The sequence below is a fragment of the Ochotona curzoniae genome, unplaced genomic scaffold (genome assembly GCF_017591425.1).
Source record: "Ochotona curzoniae isolate NIBS_2020 unplaced genomic scaffold, NIBS_Ocur_1.0 contig_3520, whole genome shotgun sequence".
NCBI classification, from domain to species: Eukaryota; Metazoa; Chordata; class Mammalia; order Lagomorpha; family Ochotonidae; genus Ochotona; species Ochotona curzoniae.
The window spans coordinates 11,703,079-11,725,099 of NW_024465894.1; the positions used below are offsets into that span (position 1 = coordinate 11,703,079).

The 22,021-nt window shown below is 56.3% G+C and overlaps 1 protein-coding gene across 1 annotated transcript in view; it reads left to right on the forward strand.

Annotated features, from left to right (window-relative positions):
• Nucleotides 1-16,135, forward strand: part of KIAA1755 (KIAA1755 ortholog) — a 30,457-nt gene extending 14,322 nt beyond the window's left edge. The window contains exons 6-15 of the mRNA XM_040981244.1: nucleotides 2,906-3,029; nucleotides 4,849-4,942; nucleotides 5,580-5,666; nucleotides 6,763-6,879; nucleotides 8,046-8,144; nucleotides 8,928-9,076; nucleotides 11,979-12,117; nucleotides 12,719-12,841; nucleotides 13,435-13,659; nucleotides 15,488-16,135. Of these exons, the coding sequence (XP_040837178.1) occupies nucleotides 2,906-3,029; nucleotides 4,849-4,942; nucleotides 5,580-5,666; nucleotides 6,763-6,879; nucleotides 8,046-8,144; nucleotides 8,928-9,076; nucleotides 11,979-12,117; nucleotides 12,719-12,841; nucleotides 13,435-13,659; nucleotides 15,488-16,135 (1,805 nt within the window). The remainder of the gene's footprint in view (nucleotides 1-2,905; nucleotides 3,030-4,848; nucleotides 4,943-5,579; nucleotides 5,667-6,762; nucleotides 6,880-8,045; nucleotides 8,145-8,927; nucleotides 9,077-11,978; nucleotides 12,118-12,718; nucleotides 12,842-13,434; nucleotides 13,660-15,487) is intronic.
• The last annotated feature ends 5,886 nt before the right edge of the window (nucleotides 16,136-22,021 follow it).

Consider the following 22,021-nt stretch of genomic DNA (forward strand, 5'->3'; position numbering starts at 1 on the left):
TTGCTCTGTTCTTCCATCCATTCATCTGTGCATCCATCTAGCTTTCCATCTTTCAGCTCAACTGCCCGTCCATCCATCCATCCATCCATCCATCCATCCATTCATCATTCATCTATCTATCCATCCATTCATCTGTCCATCCTCTAAATTCTAGAGAGGCAAGGTGGTCATAGGGTTCCCTAGAAAGGAGCCTGAGACATGGATTGTGGGAAGTGGTTTACTAGAGGAGAGCTCTCAGGAGACGGGAAGGGGAGAAAGCAGGACAGGGCAGGTGCAGGAACTGAGCGAGACTGTGGCTCGACCCCTGGAGCATCGACCACACCACAGAGCTGGCTCCATTTTCAGGCATGCGGGGCTGATATTCTGTGAGCCTGGATCTGTTAGCCATTAACTGTGATCTAACCCAGGACGTGTGAGTCACCGCCTGCAGCTGACCGTAGAAGCAGATGCTGAGCGAGTCGGTGGTCCAGGCCAGTGGAGGGCAACTCTTCGGAAATGGGGCGTCTAAAAGCCACTTGCAGTGAGGCCTTTCAGCTGCCAGGGCGTGGGTGCTCTGCCAGCTGGGGACCTGGGAGGGACAGCAGGTGTTATCCCTCCCGTCTTCTGTTGACTCAATGAATAGTGAATGAGCCCTCAGCCCTGGTCTTCATCAGGGAATATGTCTAATGTACTCCCTGCTCTCAGCGTGCCTACACTCAACAGCCTTTCCCAGCAGGTTGGTGCAATCCAGGGTAAAACCAACAAGGAAGTACAGCAGCTGTGGGAGCACAGATGAGGGGCCCAACCCAGGGGAGGGCTTCCTACTGGAAGCAGCGTAAAGCACAGACTTGCAAGATGAGTCATTCAGGTAAAGAGTTGGAAACAGCATTCCAGATAGAGGGAACAGCATCTGCCAAAGCCTGGGGAGCAAGAGAGACCACAGTGCTTTGGGACCGTCCTGCAATTCCATCCGACTTCCTAGAGCCGGATGCTTCTATAAGGCTCTCGGCTCCACCTGTCCATGCATCTCACAGAAGCATCACCTCACAGCCCCTGGGTCATCTCTCTGGGAGCCTTGTTGCTTGCTCCCCTAGCCGTGGTGCCCACAGTGTCCCGGGCCTCTGAGGGCTGCCATGTTCTGAACTCTCAGGTCCTAGCCATCTTAGGACTCGGCCTGGGGAGGAAGGCCACCTGTGGAATCCAGCTTCTTCACGGCTGCTGTGTGCCGTGGCAGAGGTCACTTGCTTCTCTGTGTCACGGAGTGCAGGTACACTGGTTCGCTTGCTACCTTGCTTTTGTCATCCGTGGGCATTGCTGCATACACAGATGGTCCCCAGGTGCATGGACAGGACCCTCGTGACTTCTCCCGTCCCCATCTTTTACCCTTAGCAATCTTGGCCTTGCTCCTTGAGCCCCTTCCCCGCATGGCCCTTCCCTCCCAGCTGGCTGTTCTGGCCCTGATCTTGACTCCCTGTTACTGCAGCCTCTCTCTGGCTCGCCCACCACCTGCCTTCCTGGGCCACAGGTGGCCAGGGGAAGCTGTGCATCCATTTGTGGTTTTACAGCAGAAATCTACTTTCTCACAGCTTGGAGCTCATGTTCAAGGTCAAGGTGTTGGCAGGTCTGAAACTTTTAGAGGCCTCCCTCTTTAGCTGGTGGAGTCTGCTGCTCTTGTAGTCCTTTCTCGGCATGCAACAGTCCTCTTCCTGTAGAGCCAGCAGTCGTTTCTGCTTGTGCCCACATACCCTAGGCACCACGTGGCATCCTCACAGCCTCCTTAAAGGCCCCAACTCCAACAGGGCCACAGGCTCAGGCCCTGGGGTTTGGGACTTCCAGGATCTTGATGGGGAGGGAGTGACAGTTTATCCCATAATGCTCAGGGGCTGAAGTGAGGCTGGAAGGACCAGGTTGAAGTCCCCAGGGAATCACGGCAGGTTTTAGAGCAGGGGACGAGTGTCACTGACCTGAGCTCCAGTTCTTGGTGTGACCCAAGGTTCTAGGGAGAATGAGGTGCAAGTCTCGCCCTGGCAGACAGGCCTGAGCGTGGGAGATCTGGAAACTGCTCACCCCTGCCAGGTCTCAATTTCTGTACCAGGAAAATGGGTTCAGGGACATGATGCATCGCAGTGAGCTGGGGCCCCAGGGCTGCACACACTGAGCCAGGCGGAGACCACACTGCCCTCAAGCCCTTCCATGTCAGGTGATTCTTGGGATCTGCATTATTTATTTTCTTAGGCTTTTCCTGATATTTTCTTCATTTCCATTTTATTTGAAAGGCAGAGACACAGACAGAGTAGAGAGAGAAAGACGAGAGAGAGAGAGAGAGAGAGATCCTCGATCTGCTAGTTCAATCCTCAGATTCCCACTACAGCCAGGGCTGGCTGGGTCAAGTCAGAACCAGAAGCCCACAGCTCCATCTGGGCCTTCCCCACTTGTGCAGCAGGGCCCGAGTCCTTGAGCCAGCCACCTGCTGCCTTCCAGGGTTTGTGTTAGTAGGGAGCTGTCCCAGGGCACCCTAGAATCTACCTGGCCAGCTCAGCACTTCAGTTCCACATAATGGATGAGAATTCTGAGTCATGTGGGCCTGGGCCTGCCGAAGGACACACAGAGAAGGCAGAGCTGGGGCCTGAACCCCTGACTGTGTATGAGCCTGGAGCACATTTTGAGTTTTGCCTCTGAGGGCGCCCTCTAGAGGGAGTCCCGGGGAGGGTGACCATCTCGGCAGGGGAAGGGAGTGAGGGAGGCAGGCTCTAGGAAGGGGCTTTTCAGCAAGGTGTTGAGGGTTGAATACGAGTTCAGAGTTCATGGAAGGAGGAGAGAAAGGGGCTTCCAGGTGGAGCGACCAGAGCTGGCAGAGGCCTGGAGGCTTCCGAGGAAGTTCTGGTGGCTACCCACATTCTCACTGGTCCTGTGTCCTCTCCTGTAGGCAGCCGGGACAGGGCTGGGCGGCCGCTGCTCCTGGTGTCCACCAGCCAAGGGGCCTGGGAGGAGTCCTGGTGCACAGCCTCAGAGGTGACTCAGCTGCTGTCCTACCTGTGTGCCATCCCCAGGTGAGGGCCTGACCCTTCCCCTGACCCCTCCCCATCCCTGCCTCAACACTGGACTGGGCCCCTTGTCCTTCTACTCAGGCATCTGTTCACAGAGCCAGCCTCGGCCATGGCCCAGCACCTGCAGGGGCATATGTGGGGTGCAGCAAGGAGAGGCATGTGAGAGATGCATGATTCTAAATCCACTAAGTTTACTGGTGGTGCTACTAGAGTGAGGACCACACTTGGAATCCCACTGGAACATGGAAAGGGTGGGAAAGCAGGGAAGGCTCCCCGGAGGAGGTGGCTGTTGAGCCGGCACCTGAATGAGAGATTTATGGAGTAAATGTAGGAAAAAGTGAATGACTGAGGGATGAGTGAGCCAAGCTGGTTTCTAACCAGCTCAGCCCTCAGCTCGCATGTGGACTGAAAGTGGGACCGTCTGGGGAAAAAGCACCATTCTCCCCTCTGAGGCTGGGCCCCTAGCCAGAGCAGATATTGTTCAGGCTACAGCCTCGCTCCCCCAATCACCCCCGCCCACTGCAGGTGTTTGTGGCCAGTAGGGAGCCGGGGAAAGAGGACACAATGTTTTGCAACTTTCTTCCCGTGGGAACCAACACTGCCACCTGCTGGCCACTGAGGGTGCTTTCCCTCCTGTTGAAGATGCAGCGGCTCTCCTGGCCTTAGCGCAAGAAGGGACCCCTAGTTTGGCCTGAGAAACAGCTTGCTGTGGAGGACCCAGCCCTGGAACCCCACCAACTTGCCACACAGCCTCCCCTGTCTGTAGGGCAGCCACACACGGGCGCCCAGCACCGAGGAGAGCTGTATGAGGCAGGGAGGCAGGTATGCATGGTGAATGGGGTGCACACCAGGTTCTTGGGTGCCTGCTGGGTTTCCCATGTGCACTCTGAATGGACACTGCATTGGTGCCTGCTCCAAGGGGCCCAGAGCCTCCTCCCCTGTCCTTAAAGGGCCTCCAGGCTTGAGACAGAGCCACCAGCACGGCCCCAGCGAGGGCAGGCAGAGGACTTGAAGCCAGAAATCACCTGGCGGTATCACGCCACAGGCTGCTCACACTGTCTGCCATTTTGCCTGTCTGTGCCTCTGTTTCCCCTTCTGGGGTGGTGAGACTGGCAGACATGGACAGCATGGTCTCTGAGCCAGAGAGCCGTGACCTCTCCTTGCCCGGTCCACCATCTCTAGCTACACAAGGACCTCTGATTGTGTCAAAAACTGGTGGTGGTTGGTGAGGCTTGGAGGGAGGACAGGTGCTATTGTCCAAGCCTTCCTGACCATCAAATGGCCAAGCATGCCAGGAGGCACGCGGCCAGCCTGGCCCTATCCTGTACCTGCTGGCCAGACATGGGTGGGTAAGCTCAGCAGTTCTATTAGTCCAGACAATTGGGCCAGTTTGGAAAACTCTGACAAATGGCCCATTGCCAGCTTGATACACTGTGGTTGCCGCAGGTGGGTATTTGGCTATGAGGACTAGAAATCCCAATTTGAAATGGCCAGCTAGAGGCGTTGGGACTAAGGTTGGCTTCAACCAACCAAAAGCCAGCCCGCAAGACATGGGTTCTTGGACAACACGGGGGATGTGTGTGAAACCGGGACAGTGGCAACGAGCGTTTCTGACTCGCTATGGAGCGAGCCGTGACCTACGCCTGGGACTTGTGGAGGGCTTCTCGTTCGGGGAGGACATCAGAGCCTGGTCTCAGAGGGGAGAAAGGTCACCTGTCACTCCAGTCTTTTCAGTGGCCAGTGGCCTGGGGCTTCCCTGAGGCCCATCTGCCTGGCAGGACCTGAGGCCACCCACAAGACTGCCATTCTGCTCCATCCACAGGTCCGAAGAGAAAGCCACTGGGGTGGTGGTGGTGATGGATGCCAGGAAGCAACCCCCACAGGCCGGTCTGGTGGGTGCCCTGCAGGCTGCCCAGGTGAGTGGGAGGTGCTGCCAGGGTCTCTTGACAGGCATCAGGCCTGGGGGCTCAGGGCTGGTACTGGGGCACCCAGGGCAGAAATCTCAGCCTCAGGATGCTTAGAGACACAGAATGTTCTTTAGTCACAAAGCTGGACCACACAAGAGTTAATGAGCTGCAGATGCAGCGCCATCCAAGCACTTAGAGGATGCCCTGGCTCTCCCTTACTCCATTTGCCAGGAGGTGCCGCCCTTCCCCTCGGTGGCAGCTCGGACATCCCAGGGTGTCTCACCAGCAAGGGGTCAGAGAGCTCTTCCCCTGAGGTCGCAGAGCTGGTGTCTGAGCTGTGGTGGGTTCAGCCGGCCATCCATCAGACCCAGGAAATGCAGCACACTAATTGGCTGAGATGATGCAAACCTCACTGGTAGGGAGATTAAGGCCCAGAGAGGGGACCATTCTGGGAGACCTGCTGCTCTCTGCACTTGCAGCCAGTCCCTGCCCAAATATGTCACTCCAAGGTCTCAGCCCTTGGCGGGGGCTGCCTGGTCCCTGTGGTCTGTTTGCCTGAGCCAGAGGGGAGGAGGAGAGAGTGAAGGGGAGTGGGGGGGGGGTTGATGGCCACTTGTGCCGAGTGTCTCTGAGTTGTCCTTGACAGGCGCTGGCTCCTGCCTGCATCCAAAATGTCCTCTTCCTGGGGGAGGAGCAGGGTGCCCTCCAGCTGAAGACGAACCCCGATGTCCAGGTGAGAGGAGGCGGTGGCTGTGCCGGGTCAGGAGTGCTGGGGATGACACAGCTGGGCTAGGGCACTAAATACAAGCTGTCCAGAACCACTTCCCTATGGCCACCTCGGCAGCTCCTGGCAAGCACAGGGAGGAGGGGCAGAGGATGTCACGCCAGTGGGACAAGCGTCACCTAGTCCATCTCTCATCCCTTCCTGTGTTTCTGTCCCTAATGAACACAGAGGTGGAGCTGATTTGAGACTCTACAGGAAAGCGCCTGGATGCTCCTGTGGGTTAGTGCCTGGCCCCATGGTGATGAATGTGGATACCCTACCCCTGCCGCCATGGGGCAGCCATAGAAGAGGTCAACCCACTTGTGTCACACCCCCTCACCCTCTGGCTAGGAGAGAGGCCCATGATGACCTGCACGCATTTCAAACTCACATGTCTCTGGATTCAGTGGTTCTGGATGGAGCCTGGAATTTTGTGTTTTTCACACGCTGCCAGGGGCTCCCAGGGGCTGCCAGGGGCTGCCAGGGACTGCCAGGGGCTGCTAGGTCCAGGGACCACACCGTGAGTGGCAAGAATCACAGGAGGATTTCAAACCCCAGAGAATTATCCCAAACCTGCGTAACTGCAGCTGTTGCATGCTTGGGGCAGCCATGGTCTAAGGTGACCTCTGCACCTTAGGGGACTCTGTTAGGAGCCAGTGACCTTTCCCATGAAAGGGGACAGCATCTTGGGGTGGCCAGAGAATGGCGCAAAAATGACAAAGGCGTCACTTGAGGAGGGAGACCAGCTTCCAGCCCGGACTTGATTGCCTGGGGAGCTAGGAAGGAGCCAGCTGAGCAGGGCCAGGTGGTGAGATTGATTAATGATGTCTGCCATGAGCACAGGCTGGGAGAGCATCGCTGTGAGTGCTGTTTGCCATTCCTTCTCCAGAAACTGGTTCTGAATTTTGATTTCTTGGAGCTTCTGGAAATGATTGGTTGTCCAGGATGCTGTTGGTCAGGCCTGGATCCTTCCTGGTTCTGGGGCAGGGATCCGGGCAGGACCGTCTCAGAGGTCTGTCCCCACCCTGAGTGCCGTGGTCCTCCTGACTCACTGCTTTGCCTGCAGGTGGAAGTGCTGCCCTCCCTGGAGGCCCTCAGCCAGCACGTGGAGCCCGGCCAGCTGCCCGCAGCCCTGGGAGGCCCCTTCCCCTACTGCCACAGCGAGTGGGTGCAATTCTTCCAGGTGTCTGCCATCACAGCTTCCTCACTCCCTCTCACGCCTCCCTCCCTATCCTGTCCCTTGAATCCATCACCATTGGTCTGGTTCAGAAATAGACACAGACCATGCGGGGCTGCACAGCCTGGGCTCCAATCCCAGCACTGCTGTGTGACCTCGGCTGAGTCACTCACCTTCTCTGGGCCTTGGTTTCCTCATTCAACGGAAGGGGATCCCCTCACAGAGGGTTTCTTGTGAGGTTGAATTAAACAGTTTAGAGGCCTGTCCAGCACCTGCTAAGAGGCCTATCTGTGTTAACTGAGAATCAGCATTTGGAGATCTGCTCAGGCACTCAGCGTGCGGTGGGGGCAGCAGAATAGCTTCCTATTGCACAAAGGAGGAAATAAACAAACTCTTCTGGGCCCCTCCCTGCAGGACTGCACCCCGACCCCCACCCTCCCTCAAGGAGTGTTTCCATGTTCTATTATCACCCGAGGACCCGTGGCCTGGGGTGACTACACCATGGCATGTGCACTGTGAGCTTAGACCACGCAGAAACCCACGCCCCTGAACAGCCCTGGGCTGCCCAGCCCCAGCCTGGCACTGCTGGTGGCCAGGGACTTGGTTTCTGTTGTATGCTGTCCCAGTATTGCATTGTGGCTCAACTCCTCCTGGCCCCTGCCTGCTCCGTGGTAGCGGTACCTCCAGAGATTAGCTGTGTGCTGGGTTCTTTTCTGAGTGCCTTGAGCGCATGAACCCTCCTGATCCTCACACAACCCTCTGGCCTAGGGGTCCTCCCGAGCCTGTTTTACACAGAGGCACAGAGAGGGTGAGTAACCTGCCCCAGGTGTCACAGCAGAACTGGCAGAACTGGGCCAAAAGGGGACCCAGTCGAGGAGGTGCCCCAAAGTCCATCCTCTGCTGTCCCTCCCCTCCCATGAGATGTCCCCCACTGCCCTGAGAGATCTTCAGGCCCGTCGTCTTCCTCTCTCCATCTCTCATTTTCAACACCAGTGCTTCCCATAGTCTGCCCACCCCACCTCCACCTGACCTGCAGCCTCAGCCTCCCCTGGGAACTTGTGTGAAATGCATGTTCTCAGGCCCTGCCCAGATGATTGGAAGCAGGACCTCTGGGGCCGGGCACTGCCTGCGTATGCCTGCCAGGCCCTGGGTGACTCCCTTTCTGCCTGCAGAGGCTGGACCCTTTCCTGGCTGCCCTGCGCCAGGCCTCATCCCTGCTACGGGCATCCATCGAGGAGTTCGAGAAGGGGGACCTCCCTGAGGGGGTGCAGGTGAGCCTGGGGCACAGACAAGGAAGCCACATGAAACCACCCGCCTCAAGGGGCCGAGGGGTCAGGGTCAGGGCCAGTAGAGCCGGTGTCACCGTCCCCGTTGTTGGTTGATTGTATCAGCTGGCAGGTATTAGGCCCCCCACTACAGAGCAGAGACCTCGCTGGAGACCCAGCCCAGGGCAAGCTGACTTGTCCCTGCCTTCCTGGCACTCATGGTGAACATGGACCACAGGGCATGGAGACAGGGCCACAATGTGTGCCCGCTGCTGTGGAAGTGAGATGGAGAATGATGGGGAAGGAAGGCCTGGCATGCAAGGCGTGGACAGGGCTTTGAGACAGGCAGAGAGTATGTGCAAAGGCCCTGACGTAGGATTCTGCGTGAGATACTCGGGCATGGCAAGGAGACCAGTGGAAGGAAGCACTGGGCGGTGGTGGGGGAGGGTGGATGCAGGGCAAGGACAAGGAGGATCTGGGCTGGGATTCCTCATAAGCCTGCTGAGTTTAAAGCAGGGGGAGGATCCTTTCAGCTGCCACGTGTAGAACAGACTGTGGGGGGAGCCAGAGGGCAGCAAGGAGAGCAAGGCATAGGCTAAGACAGGCGTTACACCAAGAGATGCTGAGGCTTGGGCCAGTGTGGTTGCCATGGTGATGAGTGAAGTATATGAAAACGTGTACACTTTCTAGAGGATGGAGAAGTCAGGCTTGATCTGGGTGTGGGGAGCCCTTGGCAGGTTGCCCAGGGACAGTGGGGTAGGATCTGAGGGTAGCTCCCTGTGCCTACAGGAGGCCACCAGGTACATGAGCAAGTTCAAGGAACTGATGGAGGTTGTGTTGAGAGATCCGTGCCTCCTGGGCCTCCAGCGGGAAGGTGGAGCCACCTTGGCCAGGCTGCGGCGTAAGGCTGGCCAGCTGGATGCCAACCCAGACGTCAGGTATGGATGCTAAACCTCTCCTCCCCATCCCTATCCTGCCGCCCTGGGGGCCTGGGAGCCACCTGCTGAGTGTTAGAGTCCGGGCTAAAGCCCCGGAGGTCAGGGTGCAAGCTAGTCAACCCCCAGAGAACAAAGAGTCTCGCTGGCAATGCAAACAGAGTTTATCGCGCCAGCATGCTGGGGTCAGACCGGACTTGGGGCACTCAGGCCAGCCAAGTGGCGGTAGGACCTCAAATGAGCCCAAGACAGAAGATTATATAGTCCCTTTGGGGCTGAGAAATACATCAAAAGTAACAACCTTAGACATGTTAATTTTTTATGGCCTCCAGGCACAGGCAGTCTGTTCCGTTCCCACACACCCATTATCTTTATGGCTCATCCCATTTTCACACCCTTCCTCCTGTTCCTGGGACCAGAGGAGAGGTGCGCCCCTGCCCTCCTGCACCTGGGTTAGTTGATAGATCACAAGGTTGCAGGGCAGCAAAGAACAGATTTATCGCTAAAGCGGCATCCTCCCAGAGTCCAGGCACCTCCTGGCCTAGCAAAGTAGCAGTTTTCTCAGCACACTGCCCAACAAAAACATGCCATTCTAGCATTCCAATATTTACCCACACTCTAACACTGAGGAGACACACAGGCAGGCCCCAAGGAGCCTGGATCAGGCGCTTCCAGGTGCCCCACTCCACACCTTGCTAAATTCCTTTTAAAAAAAAAGATTTATTTTATTTGAAAGGCAGCATGACAGAGAGGGGAAGAGAAAGACAAATCTTCCCTCTTCTGGTTCATTCCCCAAATGGCCACAACCTGGGCGGTGCCAGACTGAAGCCAGGAGCTGGGAGCTCCATCCAGGGGTCTCCCACGCGGGTGCAGGATCCCAAGGCTTTGAGCCATCCTCTGCTGCTTTCCCAAGCTATTAGCATGGAGCTGGATCAGAAGCAGAGCAGCTGGGAGTCAGGCTTTTGGCAAATACCTTGTCCTTCAGCCCCAGTAGTCATACCCAGGCTGAGGTGGGCACCAGAGGACAGACCTCTCTGCTCCTGGTCACCCTTGCTTACTATGCATTTTTTTGAGACCTGTAGGCTGAGTCAAGCCCCTTCAAAGGCTGAATCGGTTGCTCTTGGTGGGAACCCTGTGGGGCCCAACCACGTCCTCAGTTGGCTGATGGGCTCAGTAATGTGGACAACTGCTAATGGCTGATAGGGATTTGAAGTCAGGCCACCTGGGCATTGTACCCTGATACAGCTCTCCCTCCCTGCAGGCTCCTGGGCCTGCCCTGGAGAACCACATGGCTTGTCAGGGATCTCAGATCTCCTGGCTGTTAACAGGCATTCCGGGCTGCACCCCACTTTCTTGCATTTAGGGAGTGGGAGGGAGTCAGTAATGAAATTGATCATATGGTCTGGCACTGTGGCACAGCCGGTTGAGCAATACTGACATCCCATGTGAACACTGGTTCGAATCCCAGCTGCTCCACTTCCAACCCAGATCCCTGCTAATGCCCTTGGGAAAACAGCTGAAATGCTTGGGCCCCTGTACTCACATGGAAGACCTGCCCTGGCCGTTGCAGTTCTTTGGGGAATGAGCCGTTGGGTGGAAGTCTGTCCCTTTCTCTTTCTCTCTCCCCCCTTTATGTAACTCTGCCTTTCAAAACATACATCTTAAAAAAAACCAGAAATAGGTCAGAAGCTGGAAGTGTTTTCTTTCCATTATAAAACAGCTACTTGTATCCAGGAGTCAAGTGTGAAGCTTGCCTAAGCTTTTAAGATCCATTTGTTTATTGATCCAACACTTAAACAGCGCTTAGCCATGTGTGCACCATTGTTCTAAGGACTTACAAATACTGACCCATGTAATTCCCATGCCTGAGACAGGCCCTGGTGTTAACCTTAATTTATAGTAGGGGAGTCTGTGGCTCAGAGAAGTTATGGGTCAAGTTCAGGATCACAGAATAGGGATGTAGTGGGGCCGGGATGTGAGCCCTGGGCTGCCTGGCCCCAGAAGTTTGAACACACCACCCCAATTTGCACCCTTAGACTCTGGAGCAGTCAGCACAGAGGGACTGGGTGAGCAGTCTGGGAGGAGGAGCAACATGAGGTGGGGTGCCCCTCACTCAGCTTGGGTGGCAGGCTCTGCTCCTATGGAGGATGCCTGGTTGCTGGAAGCTCCACCAGGGGGCGCTGTGGTCCCACAGGAGCTGCCAGGAGGATTTGCTCCACTGATGAGCCTCTGTGGGCCCAGCCTGCCTAACCCTCTCCCTCCCTGGCTAGGCTGCCCTTGCACCGTTCCCTGGAAGGCCAGCGATCCCTGGGGGAGCTGCAAACAGGCAAACATACGGACAGACCAGGGAGACCATAAGGGGCAGGGGAGAGGGCTGAGGGTTGACGTTCCTCATTTCCCATGGATGGCCATGCTGGCCTGACATTCCCATCTGCACCCTTCCTTGGCTTGACTTGTTTCTTGAGCTCGTATGTGGAAATAGCCCTGCACTGGTCACCCAAACAGACCACCACGGTAAACGTCATTTCCCTCTGGGGCTGGGGGAGACCTCAGTTTTTCCCTCTGTGAAATGGAGACCTGGTGATGAGAATGTGTGGTTATCCCACTTCATAGCCAAGCACTGAGAGGATTGTACGGGTCCTGTCCTGAACCACTGGAGTTCGAAGCCAGTTGTGTCCAGTGGGCCTTGTGTCCCTTGGAGGGAGGAGGCTGGCTCTTTGTCCTCACTGCTGCAGCCTGGGTCCTCCCAGGCCCCTAAAGGCCCAGACACGTGTAGGGAACTGCCCATGATCACACAGCAAGTCAGCAGTTGGAAATTCAGGCTGGGGTCCCAGAGTTGGGGTAGGAGTGGAGCCAATGGGCAGGGGGGGCACTGAGTACCTGTTCCACCTGCCCCTGTCTCCAGGGCCCATCTGGCTGAAGCCACCACTCTGTATGGCCTCGTGGATGAGCAGCTTCATGTCCTGGTCACCACATCCAACCACCTCCTAGGGAAGCTGGACCTCCGAGTTCGCCTGGGTCACCTGGAAGGTGCCATCCACCAGGTGAAAGGGGAGGCTGGTAGGGATTGGCAGTGGCCAGGGGAGGCCCTGCATAGCCTGCAGCCCTAGGAGCCAGGTTTCCCTGAGGAGCAGGCGGGGATTGAGCCTGCGTCCTCCGGGCTGGCAGACAGTGGTCCCTCCCGTGTCAGGCACCCATCCTTGGGGCAGAGCAGGTGGCAGGCTTCACCAGGGTAAAGAACTTGTGTGTACTTTTGTGGGTACACAGAAGGAGGAGTAGCCATGTACCCCTGAGCCCCACCCCGAGCCTTCACCTGTGAGCTCCGGAGAAGGAAGCAATCTGCCCAGTGTGGTCGGAGCCTTGCTCCCCACCTCTGGAGCTTGCATTCCTCCAGAGTCGGGGCGCTCACCACTGTATCCCCAGGCTGCCCCATTATGACCCACCCAGGGAGTTGCATTTGCTACCCTGTGACTTTAAGTGGCCCCTCCCTTTGAGGATTTGAACAGTGCCCTCCTCACCCCAACCCCTCACCCAAGTGTTGTTCCACACTCCTGATCCTGGACAGTTCTCCGGTAAATGGGGACAAGCTGGCCTGGGTCCCCCTGAGTTCCAGAGACAGGGAGCTCACCAGCCTCCCCACCCTAGGTCAGCGAGTGGATGGAGCAGCAGGGCAGTCAGTGCCTGCAGGCGCTGACCCCCGAGGACGGCAGCCTGGAGACTGTGGAGAAGGCGCATGCTGAGTTTGAAGACTTCTTCCTGCAGGCTGCGGTGCGTCCTGAGCCACGGGACGGGGTGCAGCACCTGGGGTGGGGGCGACAGCATCCAAGGGGGTGATCCTACAAGTGGAGGTAGGAAACTGCACAACAGTCCAGGGACAGCAAGGAGACCAGGGTGGGTCAGCAGTGATGTCATCTCCTCCAGGAAGCCTTCCCAGACTGCCGATCCAAAGTCCACTGGCAAGTTCTGAGGGTGTTTCTTAAAATGCGGTGTCCAGGGCCTTACTTTGGACTTGTTCAGACATCCTCAGACATCAAGGGCTTTGCCAGGGCAAGAAATGGGACCCTTGGTGTTGGGGCACAGAGTGAGCCTGCCTGACCCCCAGGAACTCCCAGGCTGGTGGAGATTAGGGGGCAGCATACAAACAAGAAACACAAGGACTGTGGTGGGGACACAGTGGAGAGCCCCCAGCCTAGGCTTTGGGTTCAGAGAATCTTCCAGAAGTCCAGCAAGGCAGAGACCTGGAGAGCTAATACAGACGCATCTCATGGAGGAGGAGACAAAGTGGCAGTGGGAGTTTCTTGACTCCTGGGGATCCCCCAGTTCAGGACCTGAGTGGAGGCTCCCCCGTTCTCCACCCTCAGGCCCAGTACCGCCGAGGCCTGGAGCTGTCCAAGCAGGCGGCACAGCTGGGAGCTGCAGCCGGAGGCGGCTCGGGCGAGGTGGGGCAAACAGGATTCCCGGAGCTGGCGGCCTTTGCCCGTACACAGCGGGCCTTCCAAGCCAAGCTGACCCACTTCTACATGGCAGCCGAGCGCCAGCGCACAGACCTGGAGACACTGCTCCACCTGCACCGCTTCTGCAAGAAGGTGAGGCTGGGCTCCATCCCCACAAATAGAGCAGGTATGGCAGGTGCAGTCGGAGAGAGGAGTGCTCTGCCTGACACCAGCCTTCTGGCATGGTTTACTTCCTCAGTCCTGCTGGGGAGGCAGCGGTGGCTTTGGGCACAGCTGTGACCCTGCCCTTAAACATTCCAGTGTCTTCTCTGGAGAGCTCATACAGACCCATTTCATGGAGGGGGAGGAGATAGAACCGCACAGGAGCCATTCCACCCTGTAGGAAGAACACGCCCATTTCATACAGGAGAACCCTGCCCCAGGACACAGCTGCCTAATGGCACACAGCTGGGCTGCCAAGCCAGAAATCTGGCTTGGGGACCAAACAAAACTCTGATTTCCCCCAACCCAGGGTCTGGTCCACAGTGTGAGTGTAATGGCCAAGTCCTCATTCCTATGGTGAACAGGAACAACACCTCGAAGGTTGGTGGGGGCCTTCTAGAAGCTTTTTTTTCCCTGGTTCCTGGGTTTCAGCCCCCTTGGCCTTCCCTGGCTCAGCTGAATTTGTTCTAGGTCTGAGGTCGCCTTGCACATACTGGACCCTCAGTCTGGGAGGCCCCTCGTGGCCGTGAGCTGGTTCCTATGTTGAACTCTGATCTCCTCCTCCAGGACGCCCTCTCTGTCACACCACCACCAGCCCCTACTCCTTCTCCCTGCCCCTTTCTTTACTGCCTGGTGCTTGCCATGGTTCTACTATGCTAGCCCGGACATCCCCGGCTGGAGTCTCCACCACAACCCTCTCTGGCTAGCTGGCATTCGCTGGCCCTCAGGCACTGTGGGCACTATGCTTCCTGAGTTGCCAGCCCCATGTGTCCAGCTGGGCCTGGATAGCTAAGCCCGGGGTCAGACAGATGACGCAGCAGCCCCGTGCTGGGCTAGGCCCCAGGCGGGGAGCGTGCGTGCCACTGCTGTGGCCCTAAATAAGAATAACCCGATGGTGCAGCTCAGGGAGATTTATGGAGCCCTTTGCCAGCCATGAGCTCTGTGTGCTGCCGCGAATATGAAGCCATTCATCTAAAGACAAGTTCCCTTAATCCACGGAAAGATGGCCTCCTCGGAGAAAATGGCCCTCCAATCCTCATTGCCTAACAGCTCGCTGTCGGCCTCGGAATTAATGGAGAGAAGGATTATGTTTTTCACGAGCTGCGGGGAGTGTGCGGCCTCCTTGGCAATCTGCAGGCCCTCGGATGGGGGACATGGGTATAAACAGAATCACAGCCAGCGGCACAGGATCGCAGGGCTGGGGGGCTGGGCGTGGCCCGCCACCTGATGCAGATGCCTGTCCTACTGGGTGACTGTCAGGGCACGCCCCTGCCTGGACCACTTTCTGCTCTGCCCACAGAGACAGAACAGACCTGAGTGACAAGCCCCAGTCCCTCCACCCTGACTCGCTGTATGACTGGGGGCAAGTGAAGTTTCTGCCCTGAGTCTCAGTTTGCTCCTGTGTGAAATGGGCTGCTGGTTGAGTGCTTTATGTTCAGACAGGACATGCTGGGTGCCAGGCAAACACTCAGCACTCAAGGCACAGCACCGAGCTCCTCCCTCAGCACCCTGAACCAAGGAGCCAGGTTCTCACGCATCATCGTTCTAATGCAGCTCCCACTTTATAGGAGGGAAAGTCCTTGTGGGCCCCTTGTAAGAGGCTGGGGTCCATTTCCAAGTGGCAGGTGCATGGGAGAACCATTATCTTCAGCGTGAGCAAGATCATGACCACCCCGGGTTTCATTCTAGCGATTCTTTGTCCCAAGCCCCTCCCAAGGTTCCCCTGCCAGCCTGAACCCCTGCCTTCTCTTCTCCCCAGCTAGCATGGTTCCACATGGATTGTCAGGACCTGGTGAGCCAGCTCAGGCTGGGCAAAGGCCAACGGGCCAGCCCTGGGGATCAGCGCCGCCTTCACCGCTACATACAGCGCCTGGTGTCCGAGTTCTCCACTGAGAAATTCACAGCTATGGAGCTGCAGGTGGCCTCCCTGAGCCAGGCTGGTCTGGGCCAGGACCTGTGGGAGGAGGCCCGGGCAAGACACGAGGAGACTCAGGCCCTCCTGCACAAGGCCCTGGCCCACTGTTCAAGCCCGGGGGTGCCCGCTGCCCACAGGACACCCCCCGAGCTGAGGGGGGTGGCTGCCAAGGGCCAGGGGCCCAGTGGAGAGGTCACTTCCAAGAGCAAGAGGGACGTGCCTTTGCAGAACTCGCTAGGTATGGATCGGCTAGCCAAACCCCGCTGGCCGCCTCGGAGTGCCCGGGGGAGGCCAGATGGAAATTGCGAGTCTGGCCAGGCTGGGCACCCAGAGCTCGCCCCCGAGCGGTTCCTTGCAGCCCTCTTCCGGCCACGACTCTCTAAGTCCAGCCGGGCCCCCCGGACCCCTGGAGGCAGCTTCTCCTCAGAGGGCACCGATTCACAGACATCCCTGGAGGATTCACCCCAGACCAGTCCCCCTGCGTCCCTCTAGCTGTGGACCCCATGGGCTGCACCAGACTCAAGGCTGTCAAACCCTCATTCACCTGTACCTGGAGGGCAAGCAACTGTCCCCACCATTGCAGAATATTCTGAGCAGGCCCTGCTGGCACCTGCTATGAAGCGTGCAAATGTTTGGTAGGGGACACCACCATCACTGTGGACCCTCCCAGGGGGCTCTGGGTTAGGCAGGCCCAGCTGCCACCCTGAGTTGAGGAAGGAACATAGTCGCCCCGTTGGGCTCCAGGTTAAAGGAGCTCGCTGTTGGGGAGATGTGGGAATGGTTTCCTGCCTTAGGGTCCCATGGCAACACCCCCTGAAGCAAGGATTGGATTTGACTTTGGCTGTGACCCCAGGACCCACAGGGCAGGGCAGCTGAGTCTGGAGAGGAAATGGAAGGTGTACAATCCCACAGCCTCCCACATGGGCCTCCTCTGGGAGGCAGCTGAGAACGTGAGCACCTGCTCCCGATGATCCTACAGAGGCCTGTGAGAGCCAGGCTATTCACTCATCGGTTCCTGGAGGTTAGTTTTGTGAGCTGCCGGCAAAGCTCCATTGGCCTCAGCCAAGAGCACCTCCTGCTGGGGCCGGGAGTCACCCCTGTGCGTGCCAGGGAAAGGGCAAGGCAGGGGTGGGAGAGGCTGCTGTGCCCCCTCCTCCTTGGTTCCTGGGCCACCCTTCTGATTCACACAGCCCACATCACTATAGAAATAAGCTGTCCATCCAGGCTTCCATCCCCAACCCGGCCTAGCCGCTGGTGCCCCCAGAATTTGGGGCTCTATAACATAGGAGTAGAGTGGGGAGGAGGGACCAGCATCACCATGTACTAGGTCAGGATCCATAGGTAGAGCCTGATTCCCGTCAGCTGTGGGACGCATCCCCATGATGCTCTCTGGCAACTGAGCTGAAATTTTCCTGACCTCAGCACAAAGTGAATACGGATATCCTTCATTGTGGGGTCCGGCCAGGGAGACTAGGCAGGCCTGGAGCAGGCCCAGGAGGACTCTCAGTGGAGAATCACACATACTCTGGGCCCCAGTGCCTTCAAGAATCTTCTGTGAGACTCAAGATCTCTCCAGGTGTAGCCTGGGGCTTGCCTGCCTCAGAGGTGTGAGCAGAGAGGAGCAAAAAGCAGCTCTGTCGGGGGCCCAGCGACTGAATGTTCCAAGCCAGCTTCCTGGGGCTAGGAGGCCTGGAATCTGCATTCCAAACCACCTGTTGTGTGGTTCCCCATGCAACTCAGCAAGAGATGGCTTGCATTAGTGCCTGTATGCTGTGTGAAACCCAGCACCACTGCCTGGAGGTGTCACGGGGAGTGAGGGCAGGAGCTGAGTTCACCGCTTCTGGGGACCTGCACCCACCTTGACCCCTCCTGAAGACCAAGCCCCCATGGCCCCGTCACCTCCTGAGGGCCCCACGTTGTGGCATGGAGATGAAGGCAGGGGCTGGGAGAACAGGGAAGGCAGGCAGGCTGCACACATCAGAACCAACGCAGGGATGCCTGAGTCAGCCCCGCACCATGAGCCTGCTCTGAATTCTGTGTTCTGCTCCCTGCCTGCCACCCAGAAGCCCAGTCATGTGTGAAGAGAGCCGGTAGACCAGCTCAGCTCCATCCATGCCTGTCGCCTCAGAGACAGGGGGAGTGGGGGCACAGGCTCTTGCAGCGCTGTTGCCATAGCAACAGCATCCAACCCGTGGGGACTACAGCCAAGGGGCCAGGGAGGCCCGGGGTACAAGGATAGAAACTGACTTGGGGAGGCCACAGCTAGTGCTAGGGAAGAGGGGGACAAGAGCGGGGGTAAGTGATTAGAGAACTGCTTTGGAGAGGGGTCCCCAAGGTCTCGCATCCTTCTCTCTCCCTAAAGAGCTATCCCCCAAGTACCTATGTGCTCACACAGACCCTGGCAGAGAAGGGGATGCAGAATTGCAGCATAACCATGAGTAACAATATACAAATATAACCATGAGAGCTAGCATCTCTTTTGCATTCTCTTCATACTTTGCTTTATGCTAAGTGATATAAAGCGTGTGAGTTTCCCACCACAACCCCGTGAGGCTGGTACTCATTCTGCCTACATTTGCAGGGACCCTGGGTGTGTGTCCCTCACACAGCCCTTCTGGGCCTGGCCACTGCTGTGCTGGGGACCTTGGCTAGGCTGAGCTTGGTCCTCTGGGAAGCCTTCACAGCAGCCCTATTCTAGCACATGAAGTAAAGTAGCCCAGTGGTTAGTGATATGGACTGCAGAATTGGGCTGACCACACTCCCACTCAGGCTCCACTACACTGTGCATGCTATGGCTGGGAGTTCTCTCCCACCCAGGCTCTCAGAGGCTGGTTGTGTTAAGTGGGATGCAGTCAGGGCACCTCCAGTGGTACCCAGAGCCCATACCTAGGCACGGGTCCTGGCAGCCCCAGCCTCAGCCTCCATGGCCTGGCAGTTGAGGAAGACATTTCCCTAGAGGCCCCTGCTGCATCCCAGGAGCTTTGCACTCTAAATGCTGTGGACTCTGTACTTTCTTATTCTGAATCCCTTTTCTTTCCCAATGGCCGAAGAGGCTTAGCTTTTTGGCTGGGCTCAGGGCAGGGAGTTTCCTCATGCAGGTGCAGCTTCCCACACGTGACCACAGGAACTGTGAACCTGCTACAGCTCCGCCCCCAGGGCTGGTTCCCAAGAGGGGGAGGAAAGAGGGGAGGAGGAGGCTGCAGGGTGCCTCCATGGGAGTTCAACAGCAAGGTGGCAGTCTGCCCTGGTGGGATGAAGATGGAGCTGAACCCCAAGTTTGCCTGTGGGCCTCATGGAAGAGGATGGGACCCCCTTTTGAAAGAGCAAGGGCAGTTGGGCAAGGAGTGTGAGAAGAGCACAGCCTGGGACTCAGCGGCTGCTTATGCCCTTTGGCCCTGCCGCTGGTGGCCTAGGTGAGCCTGTGCAAGCTGCTTTCTCTCTCTCCTCTCTGGTGTTTGGTTTACCCCCATCTGCAGGATAAAGAGCTTTCTCATCCTGGGAATCAGATAGCCCTGTCTTTGAGTGAAGCCCAGCCTCGGAGTAGATGGCTGCCCTCAGTATTCCCCATCTGCTGGGTGGGTTTGCCAAGCCTTCTGCATGAGGGTAACAAGACCTTTCTTATGGGCTTTCTCCTTCTGGAGCAGCCATCGTCTTGGAGCAAAGCTTTGCCAGTTTGCCAGATGGCAGCATGGGGGCAGAGTGGGGGTGCTTGGCAGCCTACAGAGCACTTGCTTGTGCATCCATTTGTTATGACCTTGAGGGCCACAGAAGTCATTCCTGGTGGTGTACTGGAAAGGGAGACGCATCCAAGCTCACAGAGCCCAGAGGCTAGCTGAGGAAGGGAGACCACTGGGTCTAGACGGAGCTCTCATCTGTGTCAGGTTCCAGAGTGTAAGGGAGCTTCCATTCTGATATCCACATGCTCATGCCCTCTGGATCCACACCCCACACCCTACACCCAGACTGCACAGTCGGCCAGGGTCAGGGCATGGTCTGACCAGGATCAGGGAACAATCTGGCTGGGGTTAGGGCATGGTCTGGCCAGGGTCAGAACACAGATTGTCTCCACAACACAGGCTGTTCTGTCCTCCAGGGCCTGACTTGGCCTGCAGCCCAGGGTTTGCCTCTCCAAGCTGAGAAATAGCTCTCTGAGGCTGGACCCTCTGGATAACAGCTAAGAGCAGACTCCATGGTCCCCTTCCTTTGAGTCTGTGGCATGGTTGCAGACCCTGTGGGGATACTGTGCAACTCCTCAGGCCCCCATTTCTGCATCAGTGAAATGGGAGTGTGATCTAACACAAAAAGCCAGTGCACCTGCTATTTCTCTCCTGGGTGTCTAGCACAGCCCCTAGCATCCCTGAATCTCCAGCTGCCGAGCCTATCTGTTGTATGCTGTTGAATGAGTGCTGGGCTGCCCCATGGCCCCTGGACTGTCCCTGAATGATCAAGGCTGATTAGAGGGCTGAGCCTTTTCACACCACACCCCCCCCCATAGCCTCTGCCGTGGGAATATATGATGGTTGAATTGATCACCAAGGGCCAGTGATTGGGTCAGCAGCAGACCTGCGTACTGGCACCTCCATAAAATCCCAGAAGGACGGGGCAGTTCCTAACCCCCAGCTTGGATCCTTCTGCTGTTACAGTTTCTGATTTTGTATTGATCAGTGTCCCCCTCCCCCACCCCACGCCACTGTCTCACTAGTCCTCTGCCTCCTCCTCTTCCTTCATCATCATCTCCTTCCTCCTCCCAGCCTCTGCTCATCCTCCCTTGACAATAGGATTCTTGGGGTCTTCCTCCAGCCATCTGCTCCCCTTCAACTGTCCTTCCCCCAGGGGGTCTTTGTAAATGCAGAATAACGCCAACCTCTGCTTTACCTGACCCCGGAGCACCCCTAAGTGCTCCAGATAGATTCTCAACCCTTGGCCATGAACCCCACAGTAGCTGTGTGTGGTCTGTTGACCTCTGCCCTCCATGATCCCATCCCCTTGTTACGTGTGTTCTGCCGACGCCACCTGCCAGTTCGTTGCACACCTTTCCTGTGATCAAGTTTCCCAGAAGCAGAGCTGAGGATGATAGCTTGATGAGGTGTCCATGAGAGAAACACAGAGGGAAAGGAAACCAGGGTTCAGGTTCAGACCACTTCCTAGCCCTAACCCCAGGCAGAAGGAACTCTAGTGGATCATTCAGTTTCCCTACAAAATCGTGTGGCAACAGCAAAGCAGTGCTTGGGCAGGTACAAGACCACTGGAGATAATATTCTGCATCAGAAGTATACTAAAAGCTCCCACTATTAACAATTTTTGAAAATTCCACCTAAAGACGCCCAGAGTGGGGTAGCTACTTGTGGTTCAATTTGGAACACTCTTACGTGGAGGACAGGACTTACTACAAACTATAGTAATCAAAACAGTATGGTGTTGCCAACAGAATAAACTTAGAGACTAGCATAAAAAAATGTAAAATCAAGTCCATACATCTGTGGTCAGTTGATTTTTGATATGGGTCCCGAGTCTGTTCAAGTGGGGCAGAAAAATCTCTTTACCAAATGGCATTGAGACTATAGGGTTGCCACAAAGAAGGAAGTTGGAGGCAGCTGTCACAGTCCAGTGGACTTTACTGCCATGTGGGAAGTCTGTATTCTATATAAGGGTGCCTGGAGGCAAGATCTGCCTCTGTTTTTGGTCCAGTTTCCTGCTAATGTACCTGGGAGGCAGCTACTGATGGCCCAAGGACTTGGATCCCTGTCACTCACCTAGAGATTCAGATGGAGTTCCAGGCTCCTGGTTTGGCCTGGTCCAGCCCCAGCTGTTGCAGCCATTTGGGAAGTAAAATGGAGGATGGATAATCTCTCTCTCTCTCTCTCTCGTGTCTTTCTTCCTGTCACTGTCCCTTTCAAATAAATAAGCAAATCTTTAAAAAAGACCCCTGCTTTACATCATATATAGGAACTAACTAAACATAGATTAACAACATAAATATAACTTAAATCTATACAATAGAGACAGGTAGGAGTAAATCTTTGAGCATTTGGATTTGGTGATGGATTCCTGGCAATGACATTGAGCGCACAGACAACCAGAGCAAACATTTATAAATAGATTTCATCAAAATCAAAAATGTGCACCTGGGGATATTATCAAGCAAGTGAAAAAAATGTATAGAGCTAGAGCTGTATTCGCAAATCATACATGTGACAAAGCCTTACTAGCTAGACACCATAAAGAACTCCTATAACTCAACAGCAAAAAGACAAACAACACAATTAAAAAATGGGGAAAGAAGTGGAATTTCTCCAAAGGAGACAGACAAATGGCCAGCCCACATGCACATGCAAAGATTTGTCATTTGTCATCAGGGAGATGCACGTGGAAAAGCGC